General features: G+C 44.7%; 1 protein-coding gene across 3 annotated transcripts in view; it reads left to right on the forward strand.

Moving 5' to 3' along the window:
• CDYL (chromodomain Y like) overlaps positions 1 to 26,614 on the forward strand; it is a 243,814-nt gene that overhangs the window by 160,845 nt on the left and 56,355 nt on the right. For 2 of the 3 annotated variants that reach the window (XM_059179156.1, XM_059179157.1), the window contains one exon: positions 9,636 to 10,302. In XM_059179156.1, the coding sequence (XP_059035139.1) occupies positions 9,636 to 10,302 (667 nt within the window). The remainder of the gene's footprint in view (positions 1 to 9,635; positions 10,303 to 26,614) is intronic. The other variant, XM_059179158.1, reaches the window with a different exon arrangement.

Here is a 26,614-nt window from a genome sequence, read left to right on the forward strand (position 1 = left end):
GTCTCAAGGACTTTCGAGAATCTGTAATCTTGGGGGGAAACCGTTAGGCCTCTAGTACATGAGCGCTGGTTCCATTCACGAGATTTGGAAAATTTTCATGAAGAACTTGTTCCACTATATCTTCTAGACTTCTTTCTTTCTCCTCCCCTTAATATTGCTTTTCTATTCTTTGTTCTATGAACTTATACTCTAATACTCGTTATTTTCTTCCTTTTGCATGCTTTGGTTTGCTCTTTTCTAGTATCTCTTTTTTTTTTTTTTTTTTAAGATTTCATTTATTTGATGGGAGGAAGAGCCGAGGGAGAGGGACAGACAGACATGCTGAGCAAGGAGCTGGCACCAGGTCAGTCCCAGAACCCTGAGACCATGACCTGAGCCGAAATCAGGAGTCTGACCCTTAACTGACTAAGCCACACAGGCACCCCTTTCAGTGTCTTAAGATGGATGGTCAGGCTATTGATATGAAATTTTGCTTTTCAATGTAAGCAATTATAACTATAAATTTCCTTTTCATCTCTGTATGTTGTTTTTGTATTTCTCTTTAGGGATTTTCTAATTTCCGTTATGATTTCTTTTTTGCCCCACAGTGGTGAAATTCTCAGGCTTTTCTGTTAATTTTCATTTTCACTCCATTTTATTGGCAATGAGACTTTCTATAAATTCAGGGCACCTGCATGGCTCAGTTAAGCATCTGCCTTCAGCTCAGGTTATGATCCTGGGCTCCTGGGATCGAGCCCCGCATCAGCCTCCCTGCCTTGGCGGGAAACCCGCTTGTCCTTCTCCCATTCCTCCTGTTTGTATTCCCACTCTTGGCTATCTCTCTCTGTCAAATAAATAAGATCTTAAGAAAAAAAGGCTTTGTATGACTTGAGTCCCTTCAAATTTATTGAGGCTCACATTATAGGCTGGCAGAATGTTCCATGTGTGCTTAAGAAGAATCCTATTCTGCTGTTATTGGAGATGTCTGCTGGGTCTTGCTTATATATGGTGGTGTTCTGGACTTCTCTTACCGTGTTGGTCTAATGTTTACTCTATCCATTACTGAGTGTGGAAATTGAAGTCTCCAGCTCTTACTACTGAATTGTCATTTCTCTTGTTACTCTTTTGTCAGCTTCCTGTGTTTTGTTCACTTTGATTAGATATGCTTGTAACAGTTCTAAATTTCTGTATGTTACAGACCCAGCAGCACAACTGTGTATGTGTTGTTTTATACAGTTGCTTTTTAAGTAAGAAGAATGCAGAAAAATACGCATCTTTTTTTTTTTTTTTTTAAAGATTTTATTTATTTATCAGAGAGAGAGTGGGAGAGAGTGAGCACAGGCAGACAGAGAGGCAGGCAGAGGCAGAGGGAGAAGCAGGCTCCCCGCTGAGCAAGGAGCCCGATGTGGGACTCGATCCCAGGACGCTGAGATCATGACCTGAGCCGAAGGCAGCTGCTTAACCAACTGAGCCACCCAGGCGTCCCAAGAAAAATACGCATCTTAAACTTTTAGAATTATGTAATTATCTTTACCAGTTCTCTTTGGGTTTTTGTGTGTGAATTCTGGTTTATCTGTTTACAGCCCAAAGAGCTTCCTTAGGCATTTTTTTGTAAAGCAGTTCTTCAGGCAACAAATTTTGCTTTTATTTATCTGTGAGCGTCTTTATTTTGTTTTCATTTTGGGAGAGGGGGGTGGTTTGTAGACTTATTTTTTTTTTACAGCAGTTTTAATATTCCCAGCAAAATTGAGCAGAAGGAACAGAGTGTTCCCTTGTACTTCCTGCCCCACTACACGGACATCCCTGACCGGAGTGATGCATTTGTTACAGTTGATGATCCTGCACTGACAAGTCCTATCACACAAAGTCCGTAGTTTACCTTAGGGTTCACTCTTGGTGTTGTACATTCTGTGGGTTTTCACAAACCTTCAATGACATTTATCCACCATTATTGTATCATAGAGAATAATTTCACTTCCCTCAAACTCTTCTGTGCTTCACCTGGTCATCCCTCTTTCCACACCAACCCAGACAAACCTCCATCTTCTTGCAATCTTGATGGTGCCGCCTTTTCCAGAATTGTCATACAGTTAGAATCACACACTATGGACCCTTTTCTGTTTTCATTTTTGAAAGATAGCATTGCTGGATATAATCTTCGCTGACATCACTTTCTTTTGGTACCTTGAATGTTGTCCCACTGCCTTTTTCTTCCATTATGTCTGGTAAGAAGTTAGCTGTTAATCTTAAGAATTCCCTTGCAACTGAGGAGTTACTTTCCTCTTGCTGCTTCCAGGTTTTCTCTTTACCCTGACTTTTGGTATTTTAACTATAACCTGTATTTTTGGATCTCTGCATTTTTTAAAAACTTTATTTATTTATTTGAGAGAGAGAGAGACACAGAGAGAGAGCATGAGAGGTGAGGTCAAAGGGAGAAGCAGACTCCCCATGGAGCTGGGAGCGCTATATGGGACTCGATCCCAGGACTCCGGGATCATGACCTGAGCCGAAGGCAGTCATTTAACCAACTGAGCCACCCAGGCGCCCCAGATCTCTGCATTTTTTATCCTAAACTTGGGGGAAGTTTTCAGTCATTTTTACAATATTTTTCTGCGTCTTCGTCTCCTTGTGTTCCCCATTGTACAACCGGTGTGCACATGCATATCTCACATTTCTTTGGCTCTGTTTCCTTTCTTTATTCTATTTTCTCTTTTTGTATTACATAATTTCCATCTTTTTTTTTTTCTTTTCAGGTTGGTTGATTTTTCTACCAATTCAAATCTGTTGAGTACCGATAATTAACAAACTTTTCCTCTTAGGGGCCCCTGGGTGGTTCAGTGTAGCTGAGTGACTCTTGATATCGGCTTAGGTCATGACGTCAGGGTCAGTAAGCTCCAACTCCATGTCAGGCTCTGCACTGGGCATGGAGCCTGTTTAAAATTCTCTCTCTCCTCCTCCCTCTGCCCCAGACCCACATCCTCTTTTTCTTTTTTTAATTCTTTCAGTCTTTGTACATTTCAACTCCAGAGTTTCCATTTGGTTCTTTTTGCATCTAGTTCGATAATGATATTCTTTACGGTGATACTGTCTTCATACTTTACTTCTATAAGCATGGTATTCTTATCTGAAGTCTTTGTTGGCTGTACCTGGTATCTCTCTTTTCCCAGGCAGTTTCCACTAGCCTGTTTTCCCTGGTGTCTAGGCCACTTGTTCCTGTGTGTTTTCATGACTTGTGATTTTTTTTGAAAACTGGACATGGTGGGTTATAAATTGCAGCAGGTTCATATATTGGTTTGTCTTCCCCGTCTCTGGGACTTACTTTTGTTGTTACTTGCTTGGTGGTTTGTTTTGTGACTTGGCTAAACTATTTTAGTGAAATCCATTACCCCTACTCTCTGAAGACTTCCAGGGGCTTCTCGGTGGGCACAGTCTTGAGCAAGTCCTGGAAAAAAAGGGGGGTTTCATAAGGCTCTCCTTGACTCTCCTTCTCTGGTTCTCTAAGCTGCTACCTTTATTTGGTGTTACACCTAGCCTGTTGGAATCAACGGATACTGGTTAGCCACTCCCTTGTTTTTGTTTTGTTTTGGTTTTACAACATCTGGTGCCTCAGTTGCTTAGCAGTCTGATCCAATTAAATTTGGGTAGGGGTGGTTCCTGAGACCAGTCCTTAAGATTCGTTGTATCCTAGGAGGGCTCTTATTAGTTGGCCTTTCGTGGTGACTAGGTGAGTTGTGGTTTAGCTTGTTGCCCTTCATTATCATTTTCAAGAGCATCCTTAGGTTTTAACTAACACAGTTATTTTGGGGAACAGCTTTTAGGGATTACCTCTTCCCCAGGACAAAAATCTCTGAACCACTAGTCTGGGTGATGAATAGAGTGGTGGCCTCTGATTTCTCAGCTTGCCTCTGCCAACAGAAAACATCTCCCCTAAGAGTGACTTGGGGCAGAATTGGTCACAGCCCCTAGTATTTTTGCCCTGTTACCCCTGGGATAAAGCCTCCTTGTGAATAGGGGCAGGGTAGAAGAATTGAGTCCCTCATCTCTCAGTCATACTCATAAAAGGCTTTTACCTATTCTGCTTTGAGTGGGAGAAGAGGAATGCTGGTAGCTTCTGTCCTGGTGTTATTTGATAAGCCTTGATTGGGAGCTAGAGCCTTTATCCTTAGCTGCACTCAGTGAGCTCCTGTCACACTGAACGGGAGGGTAGGTAGGAAAAGAAGTGGGTCTTGGCTCTGATGCCATAAACTCCCTGTTCTTACTGAGTGTTAGTAGACTTTCTTGAATAAATGTTCCTTCATTTGTTCAGTGACCTTAGGACAATTTCCTGAGACTTTAGGTTTTTGTGATTCTGTTGTTGTTGTTGTTGTGTTGGGGGGAGGCAGGGTGGTGTTTGTTTTTGGCTTTGGGGTGTTTTTTGTTTGTTTTGTTTTCTTGGTAATAGTTTTCACCAGCTTTGCTTATATGGTTGAAGAATGTGTTTACAGAGCTCCTTACTTAACACTGACATCTGGAAATTGGAACTCTACCTTTCCTTTTGAAATACGTATTTTTTAGATTAAGAATCTGAGTTGACAGATTTTTCCTTCAGTGCTTTTAATATGTTTCCTTTGTCTCCTGGCGCCCATGCTTGTGGCTCTGTCTGTAATGCCTTCACCTCCTACCCTCTACTCTCTGGCTAGTTGGTGTTACCCTCTTTCTTGGTGTGGTGGTGGTGGTGGTTTTTTGTTTTTTTGTCTTTTTTTAGGTTTGATTGTGACGTCCATTGGTATGGTTTATGCTGAACACCTGCTTTCCTTCCAAGAATCTGGAATTTTGATCCATGCCCCTGTGGCCAGCCCCTAATAAAAAGATTCTGGGCAGGAAGTCCTTAATGAGCTTCTCTGGTAGACAGCATTTTGCATGTGTTGTGACAACTTATTGCTGGAGGAATGAATCGCAGCCGGTGTGATTCCCCTGGGAGAGGACCCTTGTAAACCTGTGCTCAGTTTCCCTCAGACTTTCCCCCACATGCTTTTCCCTTTGCTCATTTTGCTTAGTGTCCTTTCGCTGTGTTAAATCATAGCCATGAGTGAGACCGCATGCTGAGTCCTCTGACTTCTAGTGAATTCTCAAACCTGGAGGTGGACTTGGGTGTCCCCGACACACAGTTGTTTTCCTCTAGCCTGTTGTAGCTCAGGAATCCACCTGTGATTTGAGAGGGTTTATAATATTGTTTTGGAGGACTCCCCCTTCTGTGGGGCCTTCCTGTGTGTGATCGCCACAGATTTCTAGTGCTCTGTTGTCTCCTGACTCTGCCTTCTGACTCCCAAAGCCTGGAAGACTGCACTTTCTGCATGAGTCCTACCAGCAGCAGACTGGGGAGTGCAAAAGCCTTTGGGTTCCGTTGTTTAAAGAATCCATTCCCCCAGCCCCCATTTTCTAACAGCTTTTGGTTTCTTTACAGTGTTGTCAAATATTTATGTTTATATTACTCCTTGCAGTGGAGCTGCCTGTGCTTTTAATAGTTAACAAACATTCTTAGTAATTCAGGCAACTTTTTCTAGTTCTTTATAGTACACACAGCTCTCAAATAGCTGGTGAAACCCATATCTTCCTCGTATGAAGAGCTGTTACTTTTCAAAGAACTGCTAGAATTCTTTGATAAAAGCAGGGTTTTTTATTCATTTTTTCCATAGTGATGCTCTGTTGTTCCAAATTTTCCAGTCATTGGTCTAAGATCCAAACCTGAGAAAACTTTCAGCATTTCTTGTGGTTTTAAAGTTATCCTGGCAGCCTGCTCCCACTGTTCTGGCTGGGAGGAATCATAGCAAGTATTAGCAAGCAGCATCTCACTGACAAGGTTATCGATGATGATACAATGTGCCAAGCTTTTCCTACTGTGAATATTTTGCAACTTTGGTCTTTTCTTATAAGCTGATACATTTCATGCCTTGCCCTGATATAATTTCTAGGCTGTTTGGTATTTAATGTAGCAATAGCAGATTTACTCTTTCTTCCTACTTATCTTCAGCTCTTTAACCAGTTTGGGCTTCTCTGTGGGTTTTTGTTCCTGTGTCAGGGAACCTTTGTCTATCCTTTTCTGACTCCTGCAACTCTATAGCACATTTCAGCACATGCCTGGGACCACAGATACCAGGATGTGCTCTGAGGTAGGTGAAGTAAATTAGGTCTTTGGAATGATCTTTTGATTAATTTCACTGCTTTGCAAACCACCAGAGGACACTGTAATGTTAAGGAAAGCCTTGTTTTATTTGTGTAACATCTTGGCTATTTTGATTGAGTTTTAGAAGGAAATCCTAACAAAAAGAATTTTGGTCAGTTTACTGTACCACAGGTAGTCAAAGCTATTGTGATTCAGATTTGCCAGAATTTCACTGCACTTGTGATTGTGGGTAACATAGCAAAACAATCTAGGTAATTTGCGTAAGATTTCCGTGCTGTTCTTTTCTTCATTTTGTCCTGGGCTTTTAAGGGTCTTGTAGAATTTGTCTGCGGTTCTATACTTCTGTGTTAAGTTTGTTTCCTATAAAATTCATTGTGTTGCAATTCTGTAACTAGAGGTGGATACCTGAGCATATAGTTTGAAAAGAGGTTCACTGAGACAAGTTTTCAGAAACAGCTATGTTAGCAGGGAGAGAAAGAACCTAAGAGGAAGGGACTGAAAACCTGAAGAAAATTTATTTATGTTTTTCTCTTGTGATCAAGGTTTTCTTCCCTCAATCCCATAAAAGCGCTCTGGAAGTAATTTTAGGCTTAATAGTATGGTCAAATATTTTTAAATCTGGGTGATGATGCCTTTTTGTGGGAGACTAACTTATGTTAGCCACTCAGACTGAGAATCAATAGGACTTTTCCTTTAAGCTTTCAAAGGGGGGAAGAAGGACATGTGTCCTTGAATAGTGGGGAGAGGGTGTCATGTACCCAGTTTAGTCTGAGTTGGTATTAGAAGACTGTAGTCATTGACCTAAACCTCCCAACCCTGCATCTAGTGCCTGGAGTGACTCTTGTAGACCTGCCACTTAAAAGTCATGGTTGCTGTATGTGTCTTGTATGTGTCTTGCCAGTTTGCAAAACCATATTCCCCCTGAGAATTAGTAGGACAGCAGTCTGCAACTTGAATGTCCGTCCTATTTAATTCAAAGAACGGTTTTTACCCTTTTAAATAGTTGGGAAAAATCAAAAGCTTAATATTTCATGAGACCAGTAAATTATAAAACATAATTTTAGTGTCCATAAATAGAACTGTTTTGCTTTTAATGTCTCCTCCTTAACATGTTGTTTGTGGCTGTTTTTGTGCTACACTGACAAAAATTCAGTGGTTGGGAGCCCATATGGCCTATGTGCCCCTTTACCTAAAGTTTGCGAACCCCAGTTTCATGGGTTCCCTGTTACTGGCTACCTTCGGTGTCTACACGAAGTCTGACCACTCCGTATACATAAGACATCGAAGCTAGCCTACCCTAGCCGCTGAGAGAGGGGCAGGCCTGCTGGGGGCTGGCAAGGGAAGGCTCCCAGGGGTTACAGCCCTAGAGAGGAAACACCAGTGAAAGGACAAGAGGACAGGAATGTCATCCTCCCTTACTAGCTCTCTCTCCAGCTTTAAGAAAATGGAGGAAAGGAAAATTGGGTGCTCTGGTGTAGTATGGTTTAGTTGACCCTTGAACAACATGGGTTTTGAACTACACACATTCTCCTATCCACAGATTTTTTTCTGATAATTACTACACAGTACTATGAATGTATTTTCTCATACTTAAAACTTTCTTAGTAACATTTTAATATTTTCTCCAGCTTCCTTTATTGTAAGAATACAGTATATAATACCTATACAAAATATGTGTTAATTGTGGATGTTATTGGTAAGGCTTCCAGTCAACAGGATATCCGTAGCTGTCCTGGGGGGAGTCAAAACTATATGCAGATTTTTTTACTGCCTTGGAGGTGGGGGTTGGGGTCCCTGACTCCCGTGTTGTTCAGCTGTACTTCATGCTTCTGGAACGGAAATGGAGTTAGAAAGAAAATGAGTATTAAAATGTAGTTTCCTCTTAGGAGAGTATCTCTTTACCCCTTGTCTTTAAAACTTTTAAACTATTTCTGCTGTGAAATTGATTCAGGTGGAATTTTCCAGAAATACATCTTTTACTTACATTGAAATACTTAAGCCCTTATGTAAAACTTTTCAAAGCAAAGGAGCAGGGAAAAAAAAAATCACTTTCAGAGCTTGCCGTGCTATATTATGGACTGTGTGGACTTACATATGCAGGTCCAACATTAGTTATTAAGTAATAATCTACAGAGATTATTAGTTATCTCTGTAAAGATCTGTTAGGCATGAAATCTGCCACCTGCTGAAACAAGTCCTTTCTTTACCCTTAATCCTTTTTGCACGGAAGCAATAATGTGTATTTAATTTTAAACTTTTCTATAGTTAAGGGCTTTAATTCCCCATGTCCCAGGTAGAAATATTGGAAAGTTTTTGATAAGGATAGATTTTGAGAGTAGGGGAAATGATGAGGTAAATTGTTCTCCTGTTCTCCAAAAGTGTCTATTGTCGTACCCTAAATTAGCCTCTGTTATTTTGGAATGTTGGAGAACCAGGTATACCATTATGTCATCTGACCTGACCTGTGGCTTTGCCAGATATTTATTGATGTTCTTGGTAATTGATGGGCGTAGACATTGCATCCTTAATTAAAGAGCTGCTCTGTGGCTGTAGGCCTCTCCCTACAAGGTACAGAGATGCATGCTGCTGCCGGGGAAGCAGTGGTTTTTATGTTAATAACTATAGAGAGGTTCCAGCAGATTCTGAGTATTTCCCCATAACATGGGGATATTATGTCAAATAGATTTTGTTCACCTGAATCATCAAAGATCTCCCGTTTATACTTAATGTGAAGGGAGCAGAATTTGTCACAGTAATAACTATCTTCAGTGGTGAATTCATAAACCAGTGTGAATTCATAAATTAGGTATGGGATGTATTGATCATCACATTGAAAGATTAGCCGCATCTCCCTTTGAAGATGTTAGTGTAATATAGTTCAAACCAATATTCGGAGGTCAGTAGCTGATCATTCCAGACCATTTTGTTACTGATCCAGCATCACGTGCTCTATGCACCTCTCTCACTTGTAACCGAGTGCTTCTCAGTGATACTCTCAGTACTGACCGTTTCTTCCATGAGCCAGTTCCGCACGTCGGGAGGCTCCGAGCCCTGTGCAGCTAGCTGTGTTTACAGCCAAGCTGTGCTGGAGGACGGCCTGGCCTGGGTACCCTGAGGATGACCAGGTGGAAGGCTACAGATGATTAAGTCCTGTTCCAGCTGTAACTGAAAACCAACTCAGGTGGTCAGGGTCTGAGGTAAAAATAAGAACAGAGCCCCCTTTGAATCACAGAAAAATGGGCTACCTAGTATACGTCCATGTATTCTGGGCATAAAATTTTAGCATCTTGTCTGACTTAATTTCAAGGAAATTGCTAAAATCCCCAGTGTCCCGTTCCTGTGCTCTTTTCAGATGATTCGGCTTAGGAAAGAGATGGTCATTTTCCTTTTCTGTTGTGGTTTTTATTATTTCTGATGCTTCCTTATGAAACTTGCCCCCCCCCTTTTTTCCAGATAATACATTGACACCTCTTTCTTTTCTGTTTCTAAACAGGTTGAAAGGATCGTTGACAAAAGGAAAAACAAAAAAGGGAAGATAGAATACCTGGTTCGGTGGAAAGGCTATGACAGTGAGGATGACACTTGGGAACCAGAGCAGCACCTTGTGAACTGTGAGGAATACATTCATGATTTTAACAGACGCCACACCGAAAAGCAGAAAGAAAGCACACTAACCAGAACAAATAGGACCTCTCCGAACAATGCCAGGAAACAGATCTCCAGATCCACCAACAGCAACTTTTCTAAGACCTCTCCTAAGTCACTAGTGATTGGCAAAGACCACGAGTCCAAAAACAGTCCATTATTTGGTGCCAGCCAGAAGTTCAGGAAAAACACAGCTCCATCTCTCTCAAACCGGAAGAATATGGACCTAGCAAAATCAGGTATAAAGATACTTGTGCCTAAGAGCCCCATTAAGAGCAGGACCGCAGTGGACGGCTTTCAGAATGAGAGCCCTGAGAAACTGGACCCCGTCGAACAGGGTCAGGAGGACACAGTAGCCCCAGAAGTGGCAGCCGAAAAGCCAGTCGGAGCCTTATTGGGCCCTGGTGCAGAGCGAGCTAGAATGGGGAGCAGGCCCCGAATACACCCATTAGTGCCTCAGGTGTCTGGCCCCGTGACTGCAGCCATGGCCACGGGATTAGCTGTTAACGGAAAAGGTGAGTGTCCAGGTGAGCTGCTCAGCGGGCAGCGTCCCTGTCGATGGCCACGGGCTATTTCCCAGCATGCTGTTGATGTTCTCAAGTTGTGTAGGCACCCTTCTGTACATGTTGGTCTTGCTCTGGAGGGCAGGCTGATGCAAGTGTGGGGAGTCTGTGGACCAGCACCTCTGAGAGCTGGTGCAGCCTCTCTCTTTACTTGAAGCCTTTGGCATTTCTCTCTTCAGTCACCGCTAGCTGTCTCTGTTTAACTTGTATCCACAAACTGTCCCACCACACCAACTTGCTTAAGCAGTGTCTCCTCACTCGAAATCTGCTATGCTTGGTATGTTCCTTTATGGCAAGTTTCTCTGTGAACCTTTATACATCCAAGACGCTGAGTCTCACGTTAAGGGTTCATCTGAATTTTCTAAAGGTGACCTGTATTGATTAGAAGTCACGAGCCTTATTTTGCTGACACGTTTAGATAACCAGAAATGCCTTTCGAGGGAAGGTACCAGTCATGTAACAGAACCTACAGGACTTGCATTTGTTTGTCTGTAATCATCAACTGTTCAGATCCCACTGTCCCTTTTTCAGAGTAGGAGTCCACTCAGCAGAGGTGGTGGTTTCTGTTGGGTTTCTGCTCCTGCTCCTGGGTTCTGCAGCTTGCCTGACTGTACCGTGGCCGCCCAGCTGCTAAGATTGCACAGCTGGGGTTAGGACACACTGCTCCCTTCCCCAGCTGTCCTCATGCCTCGGCTAGCCACCAATGTTTACAGAATTCTGTTACAGGTTTCTCGGATGTGAGCCCCATTAGCTTCCCCTCACCTTGGGCCCTGGTCATTTCTTACCTGCCATAGCTTTCTCACTGGTCTCCCTTCTTCCTGCCTGTTGATGGCTTCTGTCCATCTTCTGTAGTTCTTGGACGGGGGTGGGATGCCGATGGGTATCCCCATCAGCGGTCTGACCCGACCACCGCCACTCTAGTTAGCAGGCTTGCTCCTGAGTCTCTGCTTGGCTCTCACCCCATCTCTGCTCCCTCGCTCTCTGCCAAGCTCATAAAGCCTTCCCTGCCCCTCAGGGTCCCCCGGAACTCCCACTCTGCCTTCTGCTTCAGGAACCCCCGTCCCTGCGTCCTCTGTTTCAGGATTGTAACTGCGCCTTATCTGTGTGTCTCCGCCAACTCCCTCTTAGTAGAGTCAAATGCAACAAAGGGAAATGATGTCAGTTTGGAGGGGGAGCCCTTCCCTTAAGGAGAACTGTTCACCCGAGACCCTGCCCTGACCATCTTGCTCTGGCACATCAATGAGTTTTGGCTTAGATCTTGTAGCAACAATGAGGGAGGGATCTAAACTGAAATCTGGGTTTCCCTGGAGACAGTAAGTTGCAGTCTGGCTAGTGTTGTTCACATAACACGCTTTACCCAAATGCTGCTTTTCTTCCTTGCTCTAAAAGTTTCGCCCTCACCTGGAGCTTGTATCATCTTGTTTACTGAGTTCACTTCCTGAGTGGTTGGCCTGCTCAGAGATAGAGTTTTCTTTCACATCCCTGTCAATGAAGGATCGTAGAGGCTCGGAGGCAGAAGAGACTCTGTTAGCCATCTGAGTGCGTGCTCTGTGCCGCAGCGAGGGAAGTGGAGTCCACAAAGACTGGTGCTCAGAGAGAACTGAAGGCAGAGGTGAATCAGAACACGTTTCTTACATCCTCCTCCTGGTTCTGGCCTTTGCTTGCTGCCTCCGTACACGAGGAGCATCTCCTTCTCTGTTGATGACTCAGGACCCGGTGCTCTGCTGGGCTGCTGGGCTCTGTGCAGTGGATAAGGGCAGGGCAGCTGCTCACTGGGGCCAAACCCAGCGCATGGCCTGTTTCTGTGCAGCCTGCAAGCTAAGAATGGTTTTGACACTTTCTAATGTTTGAAAAAACTCAAGAGCAATCCTATGTAATCTATGTAATGACATGTTGAAAATATATAAGAAATCAACTTTCTGTATCTGAAGTTTTTTAGAGTTGAGTTTTGTTTTCTTTTCCTTTTTTTAGAGAGAGGAGAGAGAGAGACTGTTTTTTGTTTTTGGAGAGAGAGAGAGAGAGACGGGGGAGGGGCAGATGGAGAGAGAGAATCTTAGCCCAGCGTGGAGCCCGATCTCGCTCCATCCCACAGCCCTGAGATCATGACCTGAGCCAAAATCAGGAGTCAGAGGCTTCACCAACTGAGCCACCCAGGAGCCCCTCCATAAGTAAAGTTTCATTGAAGTACAGCCACATTCTCATTCATTGACTTACGGTCTGTCACTGCTTTCTAGTTGCAAGACAGAGTTGAATCATTATGAAAGAAACTGTATAGCCTGCAAAGCTGAAAAAATTGGCAGTCTGACCCTTTACAGAAAGGGTTTGCTAATCCTTGCTCTAGGAAGTCGTAGTCCCAGGGCAGTATTTTAGGAAAATAAGGAAACACAAAAGGCTTCAGAAGATCTGTGATTCCCCTTTGTCCACAAACGTTGTGTGTACATACACTGTTAAGGGTGGTGTGGGGGCATGATTTTCAAAATTTTTTGACCCCAGAGTTTCCACATTTTGTCTTCACCACAGCTATGCAGGCTTGGTTGCCCTCAGCAGAGCTTCCAGCTTTGTTATAAAAGGAGAATAATGCCTTTGATTTAAATAAGGAGTTAGTGATTTCCTTTTTTATTATTCTCCCCATTTTGAAAAAAAATTTTAATGTCCATAAAGGTGGCTTTGGTTAAAACCACCAGGAACATGTAAGCAAAAAATCTTGAATTATTTCATCTTGTTCTGTAGAGTTAGATTGATTGATTGGGATGAGAGTAACACTGTATTGGCAAGGCCCTCGTGACCTCCTTCCTCTCCTGGCCCTGCTGTTGAGACTACTCTTATCTGCTTCGATGAGAAAACCAGAAGCCCCTCAGGAAGGTCTTTAGGACAGCGGTAAGTGACATGGCCATGATCTAAGTCAGGCTTGCAGATTAAAAGGGAAAAGGACCATCTCTTCCCTCTGGACCTCCCCTTGGAGTGTCCTTTCTGAATGAAATATGATGGCAAAAGCCAGTGGTGTCTTAGACAGCATGGCCACCTACAGGCAAATGCTTAGGTGGATGAATGCCTTTGCTTCTCACCCTTGTCCTTTGTAGAAAGATGCTTTGTTCTCTCCTTGGGAAAGTAAGCTTCAAGAAGGGACTTTGTTTCTCCAAGGCTAAATCCACTGTTCTGGGGCAGTGCCTGTGCATAGTAGTGCTCTGCCACTGTTTGTGGAGGGAATAGTTCCAGTAGAATGGGTGCTCACTGAAGACAAGGATTGGAGTTCTTTGTAGCCCTGTGGCTGGGTCACACTTGGTGTGAGGGGGAAAACGATATTGAAATGGCAAGGTACGGAGACCAGAAGTACAGGAACATTCAAGAAAACCTATTACTAGCCTAGCCCTTGGGGTGTTTCTTTCCTAAGAGAACAGTACTGAAGCTGTGTCAGGCTGTTGGTCCACACTCATAATTTCTTAAAGTAGTTATTTGTTTTTACTTTCCACATTAATTTTAGAGCTACATAAGAAAACTGATTTGTTTTTTTAAAACTAATTGAACCGATACCCGTGGAGTCACTGGGAGATGAATCATCTTATTCAAAACATTAATCATGTGTGTACGAGGGATACTTTTGAAACCAAACACAACAGATATTTAAATATCTGTTAACCAAGAGAGTAAATGTTTCTGAAGAATTTTAACACACACGGTTGCTTTTACGGGATAACCATATGTATATTTGGTTTTAAGTATGAAACAAAGGTTTAAAAGATGACTATATTGTATCACTCAGAAATAGGAAAAATTTTAAAGTTAGGTGTGACTATCTTCTTTCTACTGTTCTTTGTTAATAAGTTAATGATAGTATTTTCTTGCTCTTTTAATTTAAGCCTAACAAATTAATCCTACAAAAGAAGCAACTGCTTTTCACAACTGGATTGTTGTTACTTTGTTCTTTTATGAATTCAAATATATAAATGCTCAGCGTTTGACCAGTATGACCCTTGAGAAAACAGTTAACACAAAGTGAGGTCTAAACCCCATCAGTGTTACCAGGTGGAGTTGCTGCTGGAGATTAAGCTAAAACCATCATATACAGGGAGAAAGTGAAGAAGTACTTAAACATACCACAAATCTTCGATCCTGTGAGCATTTCCATCCAAGGAGGCTCCTGGGAGAAATTGTTCGGGAAAATTTGGTTTCTTCTGAGGAGCTGGAGTGTAAATTCCCCTTGGTGAGAATATGAAGCTGATGGTCTCTCTCCCTTCCCTGCTATTATCAGGGAAGCTGGTGTTCCACCCACAGAAGAGGCCTGTGGTCCCCTGGGGCCATGTGTGATTTATGTGCTGAGATTAGAATTTAGCTCCAGGGAAAATTAAGAGATCGGGAGACCACTGGCGGAGGCTGCTCAGCAGGCCCCAACAGGAGAAGTCTACCGGGAAAGAGGGGACAGTTGAAGCTGTCCCTTGCAAGCAGTCTCTTCGAAGGACTTGGCGTTGGGCACAGGCAGACGTTTGTTTACTGGTGCCTCCTGTGAAATGGGTTCCATGCTGGATGGCTTCCACGTGTCTTACCTCACCGGGAACAAATCTACCTATACATAGATTACAGAACCTAAAATTGAACCATAGGGGCATCAAGTTTTGAGGCAAGAGGATTGCAACTCCGTGCCCCACAAAGCATTGACTAGAATGCCTCAGGTAGAATGATGGGGTGGTCTAGACAAAACTGTTCCTTCTTCCGAGAGGGAGCTCACTGGGCCACAGAACTCTTGTGCTAGCGCATCTAGTGGCGTCTTAGGCACAGAGCTCTTGGAGAAGAGGCGCTCGTCTAGCAGCAGCAGTCCATTAGCGTGAGGAGTTAGTCACCTCCAGGAGTCTTGGAGGACATACCAACCACAGTCATTTCATTTTAAAAGTTAAAAATGTGCTTCTCTTTGCCGCTGATGTAGAGCCAAGGCCTTTTAAGAAAGGGGTACTTTGCTTTGCCGTTTGCTTGCTGAGTCAAGCCCTTTCCTTAGGGTGTGGGTCCATTGGTTAGAGTGGCGGGGTGTGGGAAGTGCTTCCGTACCACACCGTCTGCCGTTGCCGCTGCACCTCTCACTGAAGCGGAGCAGAAACTTGGATTCTTACAAGTCCAAGTGCACAGGCCTGGGATGTTTTTTTCATTTTTCTCATTTTCTCACTTGTATCTGATTTGACAATTATTTTCACTTAGAGACTTTCCAGAGCGTTAGACATCATTTCCCTTGAGGCCTCAGCTCACCTTTTGTAATCGCATTTCTGATCTTATGTAAAAATGGATTAAATATGATAACAAGTTCAGCGGGCCTAAGAAGTTTAGAGGAAAAAAGCCAGCTGGCTCCTGACCAGGGCACATCCCAACAGGAGGGCACACCAGCCCCTGGGGTTCAGGGTTTGAGGGCATTGTTGAAGGGTGATCAGGACCTGGGGAAGTGGTGACCCAGCGAACCTACTTCAGAACCTTGACTGTTTAGTTTTCTCTTTTCGTTTCCACTCTCGAGTATTTTTTCCATTACCAGTGATTCTCCGAGCATGGTGTCCAGAGGAGCCGCCACAGGAACTCTGGGGGGCCTATTAGAAATGCAGGTCCCCGGGCCCCCTATGCCTCCTAGATTGGAATGTCTGCTGAGCTCAGCAGCCTGTTTCACAAGCCTTCCCAGGGCCTGTGGTGCTCGCCAAAGTGTCGCAACAACCCCCTGTGCCATGCTTTATTTTAAATTTGGTTCTAGAACAAGGTGGGAAATAAATAAAAACACTGCTAAATACTATTTATAGTATATTTTAGATTTTTATGGTGCTCCTATTGTCTCGTGAGGTTGCTTATTAGCCTTAGGATATCTTGATTTAAACCTGTCTTCAGGCTTTTGTAATTTGGTTTAATATTTATAATTAGAAATTTTAAATGACAGGAAAACATTATAAATTAATTAAAGCATCTCAGAGAAAAAAAAGAAAAATAGAAGCACCCCCCAAGCTCCACCTCCTCTTCCTCTCCAGAGAGAAATAACAGCTGTTAATAGTTCTTTCCTTCCAGAAATTTTATAAACATGCCTGTCTTTTAAACACATCAGTGAGCTCATACTTGTCATATGGTTCTCCAACTTAGGCTCTTATTTTTAATTTTGACATATCTTGGATATAGTTTCATATCCACACAAATAGCCCTACATCATTCCTGTAAAATTCTGTGGCTGTTCATTGTTTGAGTACGTATCATAGAGCTACCTGCTCCCCGGTGATTGCACGTACCTCTCAACAGGGGGCACTTTGGCATTTGGGGCTGGACGGGTACTGGCTGAGCATCCCCAGCCCTGCCCTTAGGATGCTAGCAGTGGCCTCAGGCATGACAGATCGCCGTTTCTGTTAAACCCACCTGCCAGCACAGGGCCTGTGTCTGGGTGCATCCATTATGGGAGAACCTCAGCTGTAGACATTAGAGTTTTTCCGACACAGATGAGTACATTTTATCGGTGTTGCAACAGCAGAAATGTTAATGTACCTGAGTAATCCATAAATATAAAAACGGTGAATTTATGCAAGTAACTTAGAAGTACATTGAGCAAAATAGGCAAGTTTACTGTTACCTCCTCCCTTAAGAATACCTTTCCCTTCCGCAGAGGGAACGCTGTAGTTTGAAGGTGTCCTTTCAGACCTTGTGCATATTTACACTCTGATACGGAATCCTACTATGTACATGGTTCTGGTATCTTCCCCTTTTCTTTAACATGTCACGGAGAGCTTTCTATTTTAAGACACAGATCTCTACCTCCCTTCTTTTGAAGTTTTAAACTTGATTTTTGTCTTTTTGGATGCGAGTTCGTATTTATGGAGAAGTTGCGAAGCCGCTACAAGAGGAGCCCATAGGCTTCCCCCCGGGCCCACCACTTGTTTACATTTGGCCTCTCTGCTTCCCCTCCTCCAGGCTTGTGTCTGTGCCCACCTGCTCACATGCCTACGTATTCATACATGCACCCCCCTCCCCACCTGTGTGAATGCTAGCTGGACCCCTGCCCAACAAGAGTTCAAGGCTATAATAAAGATTTTGCTAGATGTTGCCAAATTGCTCTCTAAACAAGCTGTAAACATTGTGAGTGCCCATTTACCTATTACTCTTAATCAACTTTTAAATATCTGTCAGATATTTCAAGTAGAAGATGGTATCTCGTTTTAATTTTAAAATGTGAGAGTTCTGGTTCCACAGGTTAGAATTGTTTGCATTTATTTTTCTGTTAATTCCCTTTATAGATTCTCTTGCCTCTTGAGAGGGGGACAGAGTCGTTCCAACTTTTTCAAAACGTGAAGACTCTGAATTTGCGGGTGGTCCTAGCCCAGGGCCCACGCTGATCTCGTGCATTGGGGCCGGGGAGCACGTCCTTCCAACCGGGCATTTCAGAAGAGCTCCCAGACTTTGGTTCTCCCAACACCCGCTCCAGGACAGACGACTTTCATGCCAGGGATTAGGACGAATAGTGCCGTCGAGTCTGTGCCTCAGAGGATTTACAACAGTTTAATGAGAAGCCCTCAGATTAATTTGTATTAATTTTATGGTTCCTGCTCAGGTTTTAATCTACCAAAGTGTATTTTATTAACTTGTGAGTTTTGTAATTTTAAAGAAATTTGAGTTCTTTAGGTCATATGTCAGAGAAGAATCTGATTACAGTTCCTCCTCCTCTTGAACTTTACAACTAACTGGCACAAGGGCAGAATAAAAACAAGTCAACAATGCAAGTGAAATTCCTTTTTTGAAAATATTTGCTCTTGTTGGCACCTACTGGTGGGGGATGAATACCTCATTTGTTTTGGGGCATCTGGGCAGCTCAGTCTGTTAAGCATCTGCCTTCATCTCAGGTCATGACCCCAGGGTCCTGGGATCCAGCCCCTGTGCTGGGCTTTCTGCTCAGTGGGGAGCCTGCTTCCCTCCTGTCCTCTCCCCCTGCTCAGGCCGTCTCTCGCTAACTTGCTGAATTTCAAATAAATAAAATCTTTAAAAAAAGAACAAAATCCCATTTGTCTTATGCATTCCCATTTTTATTGCTGTTATCCTTAGCAGGGTGCTAGCCTTCTAGACTAGCATCCTGTATTTTAGGAACAAGAGCAGCTATGTACTATATACAGTGTATGAGCTGTCCGGTCTTATCCCAAGCTGTTCTGTGGCTTTTGTTCTGACTCCAGTTCCTCTAACATTATTCTTCCTCTTTCAGAGAACACTTGTTTTATAGATGAGCCTGGTTGGGGAAGAGCAGAGTTGGTAGAACAGTAGGGTCCTCATGATAACCTGCTTCTGATGTCAGTTGTCTGTGTCACTTTGGGGAAAGGGATTATTTATAAGCCTCATTCCTAGTGTTGCTAGTACTCTGTTAGTCGAGACTCTCTCTCGAGTGAAACTGAACTCAGATTGGCCTCAACAAACAAGCAAACACAAATGCCGTCTGTTGGCTCAGGCGAATCCGTTGTCTGCCCCCTCTCTCCACCTCTGGGCTCTCTTGGCTTTATTTAGGCAAATCTGCCCACAGGGAAGGCAGGTGCTGGCATCCCAGCCCTCACAGCAAACTAGGCAGAAGTGCCAAGAGAGGAGATGAGCTTCCTCCAGACTCTGGTTACCCAAGCAAAACCCAAGGCTGTTAATAGTAGGAGCGGACTGAGCTCTTGACAGTCTTGACACGATTAAGATTACTGAGTACACTTGGAACCTAGCAATGCTTTCCTAAGTTACAGAATATTGTGATTGTTAAATGTGGAATAGTAAGTGAATAATAACTTCAGTTTGTGTTTTAGCTTTTGGGCAGGCCTCTGAAACCTACATAATCTTCTCCCAGTACACCCCGATGTTGCTTAACTATGAGTCTGAACTCTGTGTTCACCTTTTCATTTTTCTACTTGTGTGTCATTATGTGCTCTTCTTCCTTCAGAGCTGTGAGCCTTTTGAGGGGGTTGGGGGTGTGCTAGGCACCATGTCTGTTTCCTCCTAATTTGGTATGTTGCCTTTGACAAGGCAGTCACATTTTTCACTACAAACGAGGAAAGGCTGTGTTCGAATCCGTTCATTAGGGACCTCTTAAAAGAAGACCCTTCAGAGTCCTGTTCCTCACGGTACTTTCGCTCTGGGCAGAGTCTTAAGTAGCTTGGCCTCGCAGGCTAGGTAGAGGAGCACTGATTCTTCAAGGGAATCTCCAAAAAAGTAAAATCTGGCAGAGGAGATCCAGAGAAAGGTCCAGAACAAATTCAATAAAACTTAGGATGGTAGAGTGGGAAAGCATTGTGGCAAACACTGTAATCTTGTTTAGAATCTTCTCCATTGTCTGGTCTCATTGTTTACCTATACTAGGTGCTTAACATTTGTGTGTGAGCTAGTGAGTTTTTGGAGTTTTCTTCACTTCACTTTCATCATTAGTGTTTGTCTTCTAAAAAGGCTCCTTGTGGAAAAGGAACAAAGTTTGTGGGGGGTAGTTGAGAGGAATTGCTGAAGAAGTAAGAGCCAGGGCAAGTTTTGAGCCTGCTTGCAGATATGGAATGACATGTAATTCTTTGAGCTGGAAGAACTCAAGAAAACATCTGTAGGTTAATGATGCAGAACATCTCTTAAAAATACCAGTAAATAATTTTGCTCTATATGACAATATCCAGGAGGCAACTTTACGAGTAATAAGTAGGGCCCCTCACCCACTACCAGAGCTCGTGTCACTAGAATGGGCCTCAGACTAGTAGAGCCTTTCCCGTGCCTTAGGTTCTTGGTCATTTTGAGATGGAAATAACCTTGCTGTGTGATTCTGTGCAGTTCTTCATTGTCATTCCCGAGCTACAGCCTCTAAGGGAGCCCTGCAGCCTTTCCCCGTGATTTTTCCCAGTTGAACTGACTTCTCCTTTCTCATCTGCCCCCAACTTAATAGCACCCCTGCAGCACTCAGAGCTGTGTACTTCCTCAAGTTCCGCAACCTCCTGATGGGGGATTCCCCGTTCACCTTCCTGCCCTCCCTGAACCCAGACACCTGCCCTGCTCACTGGTCCTCCACCTTCCCTCCCGGTCTCTAGAGTGGAGAGCATCCAGTCTCTGTGCTCCAAGGCCAGGGCGAGGGGGGCAGGAGGCAGCCTCTCTCAGACCCAGATAAACAGCCTGTCCCACTGAAGCCCATGTTTTCCACCCCCACCCCCACCCCCGGCCACCGTACTGTCTGCTTCACCGACCTCTTGGTCCTATGTCACTATTCCCCAGAGACAGACTTCAGGGTCCTGGCCCTTCTCACCCCAGTGCTCGCTGTCACCCCAGAGGACTGGGCTCCGCATGGAAGCCATGACAGCCCCATTGCTCATCCTGGTAGCAGCTAGCGTTTACTTTGTCCCTGGGTTCACTCCATCCTTGTGTTGCTGATCACGAGCCGGGAGTAGTGAATGCCCATTTTACTGATCATGCCAAGCTGAAAGCCAGAAAGGGACTAGGATTCAGGAACACCTTTTCTTCAGGGTTCTGCTTGTTTCCACCCTGATTCCGATTTTCCTTTTAGGCCACATCTGTGAGGTATTTTGTCCAGGATTGTTTGCTTTTTTCCTTTCCCACCCACCCCAGTGTGGCTCCTGCCATTCTGCAGGGGCTCTCGGTCCCCACACCGTGGTCACCCCCAGGCCACTCCCTGCCACATTTAATAGGACCACCATGTTGTTCTTGCTTTCGTTTTAGTTGTAGCAGCAAGCACATATGCCCTAAGGTCACTGTCTTAAACATCTTTAAAGATTTTTTTTTTTAATTTGTCCGAGATATCACAAGTAGGCAAAGAGGCAGACGGAGAGAAGGGGGAAGCAGGCTCCCCGCCAAGCAGAGAGCCGGATGTGGGGCTCGATCCCAGGACCCCAAGATCATGACCTGAACTGAAGGTAGAGGGCCAACCCACTGAGCCACCCAGGCATCCCTTAAACATCTTTGAATGCATAATTGAGAAACATTACAAGTGCATTCACACTGCTGTGCTGCAAAGCTCTAATGTGTTTTCACCTGACAGTTGAAACTCTGCCTCTTAAATACTAATGCTCCCTCCCATCTCCCCCACAGCCTGGCAAACACCATTCTTCTTTCTGCTTCTGCGATTTTGACTACATTAGATCAGCTTGTGTCACTTCACAATGTCCTGGAGCTTCACCATGTTGAAGCCAGGTGCAGGAGTTCCCCCTCTCTGAAGGCTGCGTAGTAGTCGATGGTGCGTCTATACCACGTTTTATTTGTGCTCATCTGTCAGCCGCCATTGGGTTGCTTCTACCTCTTGGCTGTTGTGAATGATGTTGCCGTGAATATGGGCGTGTAACTGTCTCTTCCCAATCCAGCTTGGACTTCTTTCGGATAAAGACCCACAGGTAGAATTGCAGGCTCCTGTGACAGTTCTGTCTTTAATTTGGAGGAGCCCCCATCCTGTTTCCTGTAGCAGCTGTACCATGTGACTTTGCTACCACACTTTACATCCTCCCCCCAATACTTCTTGCATTGTCTTTGGTTTTGAGAGACTTGTTTCTGGAGCACTGCTGTTCTTTGTACACCTTACACCTCTCTGGCTGTTGGTTTTCTCGTTCGCCTTTGTGGCTGTTCTTCTGACGCCCTTTAAGAGGCACAACCCCCAAGACTGCTTGCCATGCCACCATACACACAGGGATATTTATTGGGGGCACTGGGCCTTCGGGAGGACGCTAACAGCAGCCGCAGCAGCTGGGGCCAAGCGACATCCGCTGGGGGTTCCTGCTGCCCTGGGTGTCCCCATGCTGCCTAAGCACTTAGGGTCCTTCTTCCCAATCAGTCAAGGTCAGCAGGCCTCCCCGTTCCCCTGAGCTGCTCTACTTCCACAAGTCCTTTTGAGTTGACATGCTCCTCTTTATTTATTTATTTATTTATTTTTAATTTTCCTGAAAGTAATCTCTATCCCCACCATGGGGCTTGAACTCAATGACCCCAAGATCTCATCCCGCACTCCACCAGCTGAACCAGCCGGGTGCCCTGATCCGCTCCTCATTACAGCCCTGTCCCCAGGGTTTCTCCTCCCTGCCTTGCCCCCAAATGGGGGAAGTGGATAAAGCTTTCTGTTCCTTTGTGTCTTATCCTAATGTATCTGCATAATTACTGTTTTACTGATGTCCTTAAACTTCAGAGTTAGCATTTTAACTGTGTATTAAGATTAATACCATATTGTTTTATCTGGGCAAAATCTAGTTAAGGAACTCATTCAGGTTCATGAACAAATGCAGTGATAACAGAATACACTGTCTAATGTAAAATGCATATAACTGCTTGCCATTATCTACGCGCTCAGGGGACAGGAAGGCTTCTAATTCACCTTCTCCCAGGAGCTGGGTCCCTAGGGCTCTTGGGTCAGCCCGCCTCTCCCACATCCACGGCTTCGGCCCCTACAGCTGTGCTTGCTCCCCTTACGTGGCTCCTGATCAGCGGCCTTGGGTGACTTCTCAGTTCCTGACACCATTTCTCCTCGGTTTGAAGGCATGTTTTGAACCTTGCTTTGAACCTCTGAGTGACTGCATTCCATCCATGCCCTGACAGCTGCCTCTGCATGGGGGAGTTTCTGGAAGCTCCCTGCCTCTTTATCATGCACACAGTGAGCATTTACAGTGTGCCAGGTTCTGTGCTGGACGTTGATCATTCAGAGCACAAGGAACGACAGCCCCCGCCTTCCAGGAGCTCGTAGCCTGGGAGGACCGATGTTGGGGGGAGAGCCTTCGTCTCTGACTCTGGGGACACATTCGAATGGCGTTGCCGTTGACCAAAAGTAGCTACACTGGCAAAATGGGTGAAAAGGTCCAGAACGGACGGAGCCGTACCATACTCTCGGTCAGGCCGCGGTGCTAAAGGTCCAACCCAAATGTTATGGGCAGCATGTCTTAAGGCAGACTGTGCACCAGACTATTGATAAGGAGATTATAGTAAACTAATCCTTGTGCAGATCTGTTTTTGCTGAAATGATGACACCTAATGAGATAAACTATAAAAAAGTAACTACCCTCATGTAGTCAATACCCATCTCCCCTAGTGCTGAGGATCTGATATAATTGCCTCTAGGTCTAGGACCATAAACAGACTCTGCCAGGGCATTCAAAATATGAAATATTAGGAAAACGCTTTAGATCTTAACCTCCAAGGTATTTTTTCCTCCAGGTTATTTTCTGAACCGTGTATTTGCTCTTCCGTTCTCCATGCCACCGCCCTCCATCCCCACTTTTGGGAAGATGACACTTTATCCTCAGGTTTATTTATGGTAGCCTCTGGTCTGCCCTTCCTACTTCATTACTTGAGAGTTGACTGTGCTTAAAATATTTTTTAGTAGGAATGTACTGGGTTCTTAAAATACCTTAAAACAACCTCCTTTCTACCCAGTTATCTCGATCATGGCCATCTCTAATTTCTTTCTGCAGTTTACATCCTTATTTATATGTGTGCAGCTAGGGGAGGGAAGTGTGGTGTCAGGGAAAAGATGCAAATCTGTTCCCATCATAAAGACACAGCTTGTACTTGGAACCTCCTCAGCCCCTTGGAGTGGGGCTGCAAGCAGTCCCCTCCACCTCTGTGCTGGGAAGGAATGGTCACAAAGCCTGAGCACTGAGATAGCGACAATAATCCCAAGCAGGTCTCCTCAGTCCCCAGGTCATCCTCTGTGCCCCTGCCAGCCCGAGACGCACCACCCAGCCCAGCATTACCTGAATTTCAGAAGTAAACACTGGATAAGAATAATAGCCTTGTGATCATGGTTGTAAGAATGATGTGTATCACAACCTTTTCATGAAGTCAGTTTAAATGATTGGGATACTAACCTGAGTTTTTATCCTCTCCAGTCCCCTTGAGACTTGACTAAGAATATTAAGCCTTCTGGAGTCCATGGTGACCTACAGAACTGTCTTCATCACTCTTGGCCAGCTCAGTGTCCCACACATCAGGGCTGGTCACCAGTCAAGCGTTGGGAGGTGATGCACCTCTGAGGGCTGACCTCTCCCCTCTGGAGACAGACCTGGACTGTCCCCTTACGGGCTTAGCGATTTCTGAAAAGCGTCCTCTGTCACCAAGGGGGGCAGTGTCTCAGTACCTTTTCTGTAGTGGCATGCCGAATTCCGAGGGAGGGTGGGTTAAGAAGCAGTCTGCAAGGAACAACGAGTCCCTGGATCATTTTGAAGTAGTAGAGGAGGAGGTCACGACATCTGTTTCTGATGATTAAAACTGGTGAGGCCATTGGCCCCCGTGGGGTGAGAGCTGAGGGATGTAGAGACCCAACCCACACTCCGTGCTGAGGAGCTGCTGCTTCCCCAGTGCTGGCTTCTACACGTCAGACACCTGAGGCTGAAGACCTCTGTCCTCAGACTCACAGGACTGTTTCTAGTGTCAACAGTCACTGTCCTGGGAATCCTGTGTCTCTAAGGTGGTTGGAGCCTTAAAAAAAAAAAAAACTTCATTGGTTCTAATTAAATTTTAAAGTCAAATAGTAAGATGACATGATATATGGGAAGGCGAACCCTCATTTTAATTAAGTTTTATGTTGCTAATGGAGGGAGGTTCTGCATTTTATTCAGTAAATGACACTCTGCCTGTCACATGGATTTGCAGGGGGCCCTTTATGAAATGTAACACACGTTGTTACTTGCACCCCTTAAAACTGGACAGATGACTTTTCATCTCACTGATACAGTTTTAAATTATGTATTCCGTGTTAGTATCATAATTGTAGCTCTTTTTTCTTTGAATGACACTTTCAGCACAGCTTGGTAGCCATTTCTTATCCTTGGCATTCCCTGGAAACGTTAAAGGACAGTTTGGTTTTGTAGGAACTCTCTGCAAACATAACATGAGCACTGGCAGCAGGATCACGGAGGCTCGCGCTGTTTGACTGCCCTGTGGCCAGAGAGCCAAGCGAGCTCTGCCAGCGTCGCCACCTCGTGTCTTCCCAGCAACGGCTCAAGCGTTGGGGCCATAGGGGAAAGGACGGGGCCACACAGCCAGCACCTGCTTTGGTACAGGTGTCATCTTATCCAGAGTGTGGCTTTGGAGACACTATCTCTGATTCCAAGAATTCGGATTGTTTTACAGACTTGGAAGGGGAAGTGAGACATATGCCCTCTTTTCCCATCACAGGTGTGTGCTCTGGTGTTTCAGGCGAAGCTCACTCGATGGGACAGGACGGCCACAGCTTTATAACAGCAAGCGAGGGAGAGTGGCATTAAGAGGAGTCTCAGTCTGATTTTTGTTTTGTTTGGGGAAGGGGAGGGGTTGCTCTAGTGAATGTTTCCACTTGCAGAGTAATCCCGTTTTCACAAAGGATTTTCTGATAGGCATTTAATGAGCAGTTGCACCCGGGGTTTTCGGGGTTTTCGTGCTGCTTTCATCTGGCTAATCCTGTGACTGCCTCGCTTGGCACTCTGCCATGATTTCCAGGGTCGCTCGGGTTACTGAGTATAACCAGTCCACAACAGAAATGGGGGCTCAAGGAAGTAAGATGATGGCCCCTGCGAGCCTGATTCCCAAAGGAACGAGGTGTCCCCATGATACCCTACACAGAGAGCAGGGGCTGCTATAAAATGCAGAAAAAGCTATGGCAGTTCCGGTGTCTGTTTCCTTGATTTCTGAAAGAATTGAAAGAAAAGCTGACTACTGGAACTTGGCTCGAGGACAGGGTTTTTTTTGTTGTTTTTTTTTTTTTAAGATTTTATTTATTAATTTGACAGAGAGAAATCACAAGTAGACGGAGAGGCAGCCAGAGAGAGAGAGAGGGAAGCAGGCTCTCTGCCGAGCAGAGAGCCCGATGCGGGACTCGATCCCAGGACTCTGAGATCATGACCTGAGCCGAAGGCAGCGGCTTAACCCACTGAGCCACCCAGGTGCCCCTCGAGGACAGTTTTGAAGTAGGATCAGTAGAGCAAGGATCAGTAGTCCTTGCTCAAAACTGGATTTTAAGATTACTGTCTTTTTTTTTTTTTTTTTTTTTTTTTTAAGTATTGTCTTTATGTAACTTAGCAAGTTCTGGCTTTCAGGTTTTTGCTTTATAGTTCAAGTGTATTGTGTTGAGGTTAGTTCTCTATCTTGACCTTTGAGTAGATTTTGTCCTCCTCTGGAAAATGATGTGTTAAATGTTCTCTCTTGAGCCCATGCTTTTCAGCATGTGATTCTAATCTGCAGCCAGAAAGTCTTTGTCAAGTGAGTAGTCCATGCTGTGGTGTGGCTCTGCCTTGAGCTCTGAGTCCCCCGCCACCCTGGTAGGTATCCACAGTTGAAAAGACACGCATACGCCCCTGCCTGTCGTCAGGGG

This window comes from Mustela lutreola, chromosome 6, assembly GCF_030435805.1.
Source record: "Mustela lutreola isolate mMusLut2 chromosome 6, mMusLut2.pri, whole genome shotgun sequence".
Lineage (NCBI taxonomy): Eukaryota > Metazoa > Chordata > Mammalia > Carnivora > Mustelidae > Mustela > Mustela lutreola.